Source organism: Varroa destructor, unplaced genomic scaffold (assembly GCF_002443255.2).
Source record: "Varroa destructor unplaced genomic scaffold, Vdes_3.0 BEIS01000001.1, whole genome shotgun sequence".
In the NCBI taxonomy this organism is placed as follows: domain Eukaryota; kingdom Metazoa; phylum Arthropoda; class Arachnida; order Mesostigmata; family Varroidae; genus Varroa; species Varroa destructor.
The window spans coordinates 27,682,887-27,693,647 of NW_019211454.1; the positions used below are offsets into that span (position 1 = coordinate 27,682,887).

At 40.1% G+C, this 10,761-nt stretch overlaps 1 protein-coding gene across 2 annotated transcripts; it reads left to right on the plus strand.

Moving 5' to 3' along the window:
• Positions 1-1,243: 1,243 nt before the first annotated feature.
• On the plus strand, positions 1,244-10,761 carry LOC111254496 (solute carrier family 4 member 11-like). Of its 2 annotated transcripts, XM_022815401.2 has the most exons (6): positions 1,245-2,626; positions 6,662-7,013; positions 8,575-8,722; positions 8,878-9,038; positions 9,359-9,559; positions 9,903-10,761. In XM_022815401.2, the coding sequence occupies exons 1-6, from the start codon at positions 1,392-1,394 to the stop codon at positions 10,134-10,136; spliced, it is 2,331 nt and encodes a 776-aa protein (XP_022671136.1). In that variant the 5' UTR covers positions 1,245-1,391; the 3' UTR covers positions 10,137-10,761. The 2 variants fall into 2 exon arrangements, with proteins under 2 accessions (XP_086844446.1, XP_022671136.1); XM_086988320.1 differs by lacking the exon at positions 8,575-8,722 and having other exon boundaries at positions 1,244-2,626; positions 8,823-9,038.

Below are 10,761 nucleotides of genomic sequence, written 5' to 3' on the forward strand. Positions count from 1 at the left end.
AAGGCGTCTTGTATAATGTCAAGAATGAAGAAGACCGGAGGGTGTAATCTAGACCTTTGAATTCTCTCTTCATAAACTTTGTACCTTAGCAGCATATCCCTCCTGGACTAGGATTTTCTTACGACTAGAGTCCTAGCAACCATCTACGATCACTGCTACCTAATAGACCGACGAGAGTCGTAAACGAAACGTAGTCAAAACAGTCATCGCAAGCGTTTTTTTTTTTAAACTGAAAATCATTAACAATGATTTCAACATAAAGTACAACTTTCAATTGTGTCAATATGAAGTTAGGAAGTTAGAGATCATTATTAAGCAGCACGAAGCATTAATGGCGAAGCATTTCGTGGAACATAAGAAGCTACGCTGTTGCTAGAAACCAGCTTTCTAACCTTCGATATACTATATTATGTGTCGGTTTTTTTTCGTAAGGTAACAGTTTTAGCCGTAGTAGCGTGTGACCGAGTAAATGGTAAACTATTGCTAGTAACGACCGGTACCGTGACGAGAGGTGGTCACCATTAGCTGATAGGTCAGTGATATCAATCGTAATCAATTATGGGGGGACGATATTTATCAACCATGGTATTATATTAATAGCAATTTTTACGACTATATGTGTTGAAAGGCATATTTCTTTCAAAATTATGGTTGTTGAAATTACTTCTATTATCTAAATGTACGGTGCCTGTATCCATCTTGAGCCATATTTAAACATTATAATCAGAACCATCCAACTTGATAGAATTTAATTTCTCTTATTTTTTTGTCTATGTTTTATTAAAGCTTCCATATACATTGAAATGGCTCTTACGTGCAACGGCTTCCACGGGTTGATACTTCCATCGTTCGAAATTTCAGCTTTGACTGACTCGGAAGACCACCGATTTTTTTTAGTTATGTGTATATTAGAGCAAAACTTGAACTTAAGATTTATAGTTAATTATGTGAACACAACACATTTACACAGTTTTAGGTTGTATCGTTCTTGCAACATACTCTACATCAGATCTGAACGCAGCTAATCGGGTATTTATATCACGTATAGTAGTGTCTATAATAGACAATCCAATCGAGGAGTAATGCTACAGCAAACTGCATGGAAACATCATGACTGATGTATCATGCCATGATATGGCCTACCAAGATTAAAGTCGTAATCTAAGTGAGCAACCGTGTCATAAAAGAATAACGACAGAGATTAAATTTACTTCCTGCCAGTTCTTACATGTCTGATGGAATGGCTAATGGCGACGCCGGACGTAAAACTCGAAACATAAAAGCTCCTACGCATCGACCTCTAGCGAGTAGCAGGGGCAACATTTTGGTAGCCGGCTGAACATTTTTCTTGGCCAATCGTGACCTGCTGTACCACAGCTATAACAGTTATTATGTTTCCCGACCAAAATTGTAGTACCGATGAAAGTAATGATCCAGATAGAACAGCAGGTATTCAAACCTTGGTTGGTAAGACTCAGCTTCTTGTACACAAGTCTCTTAGAAAGGTGCCTTTACGGGACTTCGATTCGGAAGTGCGCGCTGCCCGGGACCTCGCGTCCGAAATCTCGGTTATCATGGACATCCATGAGAACAGTTTAGTCATTATCATGGAATTACTACTTAACAAAATGTTAAGCGGGAATTCGAAGCTGGTTAATTTTGCGTTACAGGGTGTCTGTTTCGCTAATAGCGGTAATGTTATTTCCGATTCACTTGTGTCAGTGTCATGCGATCAACGCGACAACCACTTTATGGTGTTTAACAGCAGCTTTTTGTGCGTCCCTTGCGTTGTACCGATCAACAGCCGCCACATTGGCGTGTGTCGCTTAGCTACTCCAGTCAATTTTGGTTCAACCGCAGAGCGGGTTTATTTCATCGTTGCGGCAGTAACACCACTTAATACCAAGGCTACGAAGACTCCACTTGAGGTATTACGAACATTCGCGACGCTACTGTCTAACCCATCAATACGTCATCGACTCATCGACGAAGCTAAAACAGAGGCCGACTTTAAAAGAATTCTAACTGATTTAGATAATTTTGTCCTCTTTCAAACCTCGACAACAGATGGCGATTTCGAACCACCAGCGAAGTCTAAATTTTACCCATTTCGAGGAATTATTCAGGATCTTCGACGGCGACTTCCCCACTATCTGTCAGATTTCACTGATAGCGTTAGAGACCAACGCTCGATCTATAAGACGATATCCACTACGCTGTTTCTCTACTTCAGCATTCTACTGCCGGTGATCGCGTTCGGAACACTGAATAACACCAATACCGATGGTCGACTGAACGTCCGGAAAACGCTTATCAGTCAGGTGATCGGAGGTTTATATTTTTCTTTGATCAGTGGCCAACCGCTTGTCATTTTGATGACTACGGCGCCGCTTTCACTGTTCGTAAAAATCGTGCACAGTATAAGCCAAGAATGGAAAACTGATTTCGGAGTGATGTACGCCTGTGTGGGATTCTTCTGTTGCGCCTTCCTTGCACTCTATGCGGTTTTCGACGTCTCCCGGATAACGCAGTGGTATACACGTTCGACTGAAGAGATATTTTCGTTGTTTATCACCATTGCGTTGTTTGTAGATGCGGGAAAAGACGTTTACCACAACTTTCAAAGGTTTGTTTCGTGTCCGAAACTTCCTTGTATTACATATTCTGTGTGATTTTTTTTCTGAAATAGCGCTCACGTGCCGTGGACTGCTGTGTTTCATAGAGCTCACAGAGGGTCAACTTGTCTCGATGGAAGTCCTGCGTCATTGCTGGCAACAATCTCTCTCATCCCCAAGGTCGCAGCACGTAATTCTGACCAGGAACACCTGCACTAGTCCGGAAAACAAGAATTATAAGCCATTGCGGCTGTACATTTGTTTTAGGGCGATGTTTCGTCAATAGAATTTCATCCTTCCATTAATAAGACTGTCTGCGATTATTGTAGAAGATCCGTCGTTTATCACGAGTCACAACTCGGCAAGAGAATAGGTCACAGGCGGACCGAAAAGAGCAACCATTGCTACGTCTTCGTGTTGGACTGTGGTATATGCTATCATGCAACATTTAGTATTAGATCTTTATACTTTATTGAAATACATCAAAGTCGACAAGGGTTAACACTGATGGACTTTAAGATGGGTAGGCTCCCGCCACAGCTCTCGATATTAATTATTTACTATCGCGTAGGGTGTTCCATTAGATCCTGTGACTTAATAAGGACGTCGTTAACTTGATTCGAAGATTGTAAAACAGAAAACAAATGTTAGCGAAGTGTGCTTGCTATAACGTCCTTAAATATTAATCAAATTTTCCTATTTGTAACCAGTTGCGCGCTAATTGACTGTACTCTGCATCTGCTATCATAAAATGCATTGGGGCTGTTACTTTTAAAAACGATAGATAATAACTTCGATTTATTTCAATGATTTTCCATTTCGAAATGTAATTTCGTGTGTTTATATATGAGTGCGCACATATATATATATATATATATATATATATAGCAAAACTCATTATTTATTTTTATATATTTTATATTTATATTTAGAAGATTTTGAGAGAACAAGTTTATTTGCCTGATATATAGCAATTGCTCCATTACACTCTAATATAAAAGGCCATCATCAGTTATGTTCCACACTTAAGAAATCCGGATTTCGTGGTGCGTCTTGTAAAAAGTATGCTTTTTTCAGTTGGACAACTTTGAGACGCAAAAATGCGTATATAATGGCCCCTATTACAGATTTCAGGATACTGGTAAACTACGCGTAATTGGCCTACATGCATGTGTTATCAGAGCTACTGCCATTTTGAACGCTGTTCGTTGCCAATTCGTGCAAAGGCCTGCCATCGTAGCTAAGGGTCTTTATCGACTCGTACCTTACCTCGAAAAGAGCTTAACATCGTCTCATTCTCGTTGATTTGTTGGCGAAAGATCAGAAGTTTTCTAAAGGTGGAGAAGGAAAAGACCTCTTACCCGCTTCAAAGACGACTTGAAGGCATCAGACCCTACAGTATAACTGTCACCTTCCTAACCCACAAAGCTGGCGCCGCTGCCTACAAAGATTACTTTTTTTTATTCTATTAGCTTAAAATAGGTTAAATAATAAAATAAAATAGCTTAAAAAACGCTGCATCGCCGTCTCTCTAAGATCATCTATAGTGTCACCAAATTTCACCGTTATCAAATGGTTTTCAAAAGTATTATGGTATTCTTCGTTAACGATGATAATCGTGTAGCTTTTAACGGTCCTCTAAGTGTATCCGATCACTTGATTTATCATTAAGAAAGAATGGCCAACAGTCGGGAAGACCAGCTGCACTTTCTGTGTTTACTCAGACGGGTGATTCTTTAACTAAAATAAGACCATGAAAGATATTGTTGAGTTCTCATTTTGACCAGGATATCCGTCACATGCAAGGCATACAACAGTAACCTTTATAAGATCTGTGACACAGCTGGTGCAACAATATTTGAATTTTTTAGAAACTCATACTCGTTCCATATGCAGAAAAGTACATTGTTTTTGGCCAGAGATGCTTTTAAGTTTTCTTCAATAGTTCCCATGTTGTAACAGTACAGCTGCCGGCTCTACTAAATAGGCAGCTTCAGCAAAAATATGCCCGTTTGACAATCGAAAATGGCGACTTTCACGCCCCTCAAGCCTCTCTGAATCTTTCCTAAAAAGCGGTATCACAGTTCTTATAATCATACAGTTATGATCTCAGTCGTAACACGAGCGTCTCGCAAATTACGTATCTAATTTTCTTCTTGAGCCTAAAAAACTGAAGGCAAGCGTTTTTTGCCGAAGCATCAAAATCGATGTTGTAAAACATATTGGCATGCTTTTGGAAAAACCGTTAGTGGACATCCGGGTACTCGATGATCGTTCTACACCTCTCAAACTTGCGCTATGCTTAGCTGTGGCTACCTGCCTGTCTTTTATTGATTTTCTATGACTAAAACCGGGAATATCCGAAAGAGTAATGAACTGAATTATGCTTGGCACGCATTGAGTTGGATCGTCAGTCGCCACGTCCATCCCCTTTGAGCAAGATCCTTTCCAATTAAACCTTCTTTTCACTTGTCATTTTTGGTCCTTCGAGACGTCCAAAACTTTTAGAACAATTGGCGCGTATACGTGAGTTATTTCGTTGCTTTTTACGAGGGGTGGTACTTATCGTGATTTACCGCACTTGGGAGTTACGCGTGGCCTCTGCGGATTCAATAACGAGCATATGGCAGGAATTTCCCACTCACGTTCGATTTTGAAAAATATGCCGTAGAAACCGACGTTTTCTTTCTCCGCAGCATTCTATGATAAACGACCCCATATTCGACCATGTTGGCGGCAGTTTGGCACATGTCCTGGTATGGACAAGTGCCTAGATTACAAAAGGGGAGTAAATATGTTTCATATAATCAATAATTACTGAGTGTTTCTAATATGAATATCATTTGCAAATACGACACGCATCGGCTAATGCGGTCATGGGCACTTCTATTGACTTATGTAGACTGAAGAATGTTCAAAGGCTCGAGTATCAGCAATATGTAATAAAAAGATGACTGCTCCTCTACTATGACTGCTAGTTGACTTTCCCACTTTTGGTCTTCTCTTTTCCATGTTTCATTTTGATTGAGCTGTTTTCATCCTATTTTTTGAACTGTACATGGCCCTAATCTACCACCAGCTCTTTGCCTTTACGAATGAGTAAACAGGCACACTTTCCCACAAAGCTTATCGTCACCATAGTATGCTACAAGATGCACGTTATTTATTTACTTATTCGCATTAGACTGGTTTTATAACACGTGTTCTGCTATACCGCGGAATTGCTTTGCTATGGGCAGTATATATCACGACGTTCATGCTGTGGAGGGATTTGAGGGAAATTTGACAGCTGTAATGGGAGAAGTAAAAACTGAAGTCAGTTTGTTGGCTTGAAGAACAAGTTCAAGCGATAATGCCGCGGCCGGTATCAAACGGTGTCTACAAAACTAAAATCGATGGGATTTTTTCCTTAGAAAGACTTTGCATCGTGTTAGAGGATAATTTCAGCTACATGTTGGATCCGTAATCTCAGTTTTGGTATCGATGTCACTCAGTGGGTTCTGCAACCCGCTACACAAAAGTAGGATCATATGAGCGTGAAACGTGAAAATTAGTTTCTCATTTTTACTATATCAAGGGCAGATAGAGTTAGAAACTAATCCGCGATGCACGGCGCCTCCGTAGCTCTGATGCCGCTTTACCATTGTCTGGGGCTTTTGTATTTCAGGCCTTGCAATCACCTTATTTTTAGAAGATTATATTAATCTTTCGTCATCAGCCCTCTTTCGTTATAGACAGTATCTGCAGTGGGCTATGAGGCGGCAATCCTGTGACTAGGCAATGAGGCAACGCGCTATTTACTGGCTGACGAGTCGGGTGGGTCAGGCGATCAAGCTCTTCTATTAGAGATTGCTGCGTAGGGGCTCTATCCTGTAGGCCCCAGTGACTCTGTGTTAGTGTCGATACTAACAATAAGAAGCCTTTCCTCTCTTGTGCCTTTTCTTTGTCACTCTCTTGTCCATGCAACCCTACAACTACCATCATCATCATCGTCACCCCCATGGCCTGACGTTCAACCAACTGACGGTGGTGGGTCGCGTATCTAGATACTACAGTCCGTGCCAACTCAATCGCTCTTCATCCGCGTATGAGGTAAGCGGACTTGGAAGATCATCATTGGGCGTTCTGGTTGAACAAGCCGGAGTGGGTGGTTTCGCTGATAGCGTAGGTCCGTGCCGTCGCGAAGTATCACTTCTGTTTATTATCCTCATGCTGGCAACGCTCTGGTTAGGTCTCACCTTGTCCAATCTCACCCGAACGCCGTACCTCTCGCCGAAACTACGTGAACTGCTCTCGGATTATGCACTTCCGTTAGCTGTGATTGCTGTTTCACTAGTTGGGGTTTTCATCTTTCCGGAACTACCCACTAACGACTTTAGAGACGACAACGATGGTTGGGTAAGTTCAACCCTGTTTCGAAGTATCCCTAACGGTAATACTAGATGCAAACACTCCAAACGAGGCACAAAACGTTGGGTAGCGAGCGAGTAGTTTCGGCCTAATTTTCACTATGAAATCATCCTCCGTTCTTAGGATGCGCTATATACCGAGAGCTATCAGATCTGCACGTTTCCGTAGGTTGCCAAAAAAATCTCAACCTAATATAGATTCAACACCTGGAGTGAAAACATTGAGTAACCTGCATCTCCAAAGTATTTCGTTTCAATGATAAGGTTCGTTTTATTAATAGTCACAAATCTAAGGTTATATGAGCGGTTACTGGCAAGCTGGTAGCTCAGATGAATAAATCAGTGAAGTACCGTAGTACTATTACTGCACGGCACTCACAGAGGAGATGGAGTTCGAAATGGAACACACCAATACTGCTGGCAAAATGTCGCGCTACACTGCTACACGCGACGTTTCAGATGGTAATTCTAATCCTCATTAGTATACATCTAAGCGCTTTGTCGGTACGTTGACAGTCTCCGCGAACGAGTAGATGGCCAGTAATGACAACGTAAGCATTCGAAACAAAAGCTCCACAGAAAAGAACCACCTAATATTTAAGGATATATTTATCATCCGAGGTAATAAGAAACATAGCTCTTTGAGGGTAGCGCATCACTTACCAGAGATATATAAAGGATATAATTACGCCTAAGTATGCCTAAAGGATATAACGAGCACAATTATCGAGCCGGGAATAAAGATCTAAATTCTATGGAAAAATACATCGATGCTTCTCATCTGGAACTTCACTTCCCTATTGGAACATGGCACGCGTCATTCGTGTGAATCACAAGTCTAATTTAGTCATCGTTATTTAAAGCTTATTTAGTATTTACATCTTATTTATTTATTTATTCTATTCATTTAAAGCAACATCTACTGTGCTTTGGTTGACGTACTTTTAGTGTTCTTTTTGTTTTCTCTTTATCTACTTCCGGTATTGAAGGACAGCTCAAAAAATGCGCGAAAAACGCTCAGGGTTGAATTAACAAAATTGTGCTAGTTCAGACTAATTTATGTCACTATGAACACCTTCAAGACAGAATAAGTTAAAGGAAGTCCCAAATTTAAGCTAGCCAGTCGTATTTGTTATTAGCTGTCTGGTTGACACGGACAATTAATACCAATTACGATTGACTTATATACTTTATTGACTTATATATGTATTAAATATGAAGTGGGTGTATGTAGAATTTGCTCGTTTCTTCACTTTGATAGATTGCAAAATTCAGTCTCTTGTTCGATATTACCCTACGACACATATAAACAAATTTATAAAAGCTCAACGTACACAAAAATATGTTATTAGCTATTAAAAGATATATTAACTTGGATCGTGACATTTGCCGAGCATACGTATGTGCCTATTCCATGTATTTTACCTCTCCCCTTCAATCAAAAGCTTCACATTTTGCCTGCCACGTTGCTTTCGATTATAGTGAATTCAAATTTTTCAAAGTTAGTGATACAATTAAATCATTTTCTAACGGCTTTACGATTATTCCAGATTTTCACAGTTGCCCGCATTGAATCGATAGATACTTTACCACTGCTTATCTCAATCGGGCTTGGTTTTGCACTTTCCCTCCTGTTCGTTATGGACCAAAACATCTCCGCAGCAATGGTCGAGACAGCAGTTCACAAGCTAAAGAAAGGTTCACAGCTACCACATGTTAGACTAGCAATAATAGGCTGTAGTTTGTCTATTACTATTGCATAGCATAAAAAAATATATAATAACTGGGCCTATTTTAGTGCAAAAAGCGAATGCTATCCAAAGCGACGCTGTGTGTTACTGATGGCTATACAGGTACAGCATACGACTGGGACATACTGGTAGTTGCAGTCTTAAACGCGTTTCTCTCAATTGTTGGCCTTCCATGGATGCACGGGGTACTGCCGCATTCGCCGCTCCATGCTCGAGCATTATCTGATTCGGAGGAACGCGTCGTCGAAGGCTATGTGCAGCACGTGCGTAACAGTCTAGATTTGCACGTGCAGTACAAAGAATAATCATCATATCAATATAATCATTAAGATGATCTAATCGGTTAATTTACCATTGCTTGTTTGATTTTTAGCTTTAGACTACTAATCATTTTATAATAAATAGCGAAAATAGAGCAAAAATTTTTTGCTGTCAGCTTCAAAAGGGTGAGGAAAAAAATTCTTCTCGATATAGACGAACAGAATTCATGCGGGTAACTCATGCAGTTCACTTGTGTCAGTTGGCTGAAAGAGATAGTACGTAATCATAGTTGTTATGTTTCAAATGCTCACCTACGACGCAGATCGTGATGAAGTCTCGCGAGACCCGGGTAACTTCATTGGTGGCCCACATCCTACTGGGCTTCTCGATCCTGCTCTTGCCGCATCCATTGGGATATATTCCAACGGCGGTTCTCGATGGACTTTTTCTCTTCATGGCTATCTCTTCACTTCGGTCAAACCAGTTTTTCAAACGACTCCTTCTTTTCGTAACCGAACAAAGGGTAGGATCTTACCCAATCGCTGCTCTAACTGTTATTTTCCTATTACAGATAGGTATAGACGTCTATTTTTAACTGTGTTGATTTGGCTATGCCACTGTTGTGATTATTTATGATTTGTGTTTTATTAAGATAATTACATTAGTTGACCGAATCGCAGCATGCCAGTTGGATAATTATTACGTGCAGTACGTGTCGTCAACTCAGTTGTGAAAAGGGGATGGTATAATACTTGGTTCAGTAATAGTGTAATAATCACCTTATTATTATACTTGGTATATGATATCTATGTGTATGTGCAGCATTCTAACATACTCATTTTTCGGCTCGTGTTTCAACATTTCAGTCGTATCCGCCTTGTCATTACGTGCGCCGTTGTACTCAAAGGTCACTTCACGTATTTACGTGCTGTCAGTTAGTACAACTTTTTATTTTTTGTGTCATCGGCTTTTCTCCCTGGCCGTATCTAACGATGGCATTCCCAGCAATCATCGTGGCAATGTTGGCAGTTCGCCAGCTCCTCATACCGCTCATAGTGGACCGACGCTACCTGAAATATTTAGACAGCAAAGAAGACTAACTTAGCAAATTTTCTAGCGGTGTTTCTGGTTTACACGTTTAGCTCTTCTGTATACGAAGCTTCCAGTTTGCGTTATCCTACACATTCACGAATCTATTAGAGTTACCAATAATATTATAATTTTATATATTTTAAGGGCTACAATAATACAAATCCTTATCTATATGTGACATTTTTCGGTGTGTATTGAAAGAACCTTAACAAAAAGAACGGACACACATTGATATAAATATATGATATAAACGTCACATATCACACCACGAGTCTACAGACAGAAATCAGTAGGTTCAATTACTTACCAACGTTGTTTTGGTCAGGTTTCTGTTGGACGCCTGATAGGATGCGTAACGGCGATACCGGCTGTGAGATTCGAAACATAATGTTGACTATCTATTAAAACATGGCTCTTGTGCTTCAGAACTATGCTTCTTCACCTAAGTATTCTGTTTTCCTGAAGCAGCAAGTGCTGTGTATGATAAACGTATATATACATATATTATATAAAATATGTATAAGCGATCGATTAGTAACATAATCTTAAATTCTCTGCATGCGTAGCTCGTAAATGGAAGTTATAGAATAAAACGAATTTTAAAGACGGTCTCTACACAACTGGATGATGATA

Bases quoted from the DNA above. Each gene is read 5' to 3' on its own strand.
- LOC111254496 (XM_022815401.2), top strand. From the start codon at position 1,392: ATGTTTCCCGACCAAAATTGTAGTACCGATGAAAGTAATGATCCAGAT. The intron at 2,627-6,661 runs GTTTGTTTCGTG...TCGCGTATCTAG, and splicing joins GTTTACCACAACTTTCAAAG to ATACTACAGTCCGTGCCAAC. The intron at 7,014-8,574 runs GTAAGTTCAACC...CGATTATTCCAG, and splicing joins GAGACGACAACGATGGTTGG to ATTTTCACAGTTGCCCGCAT.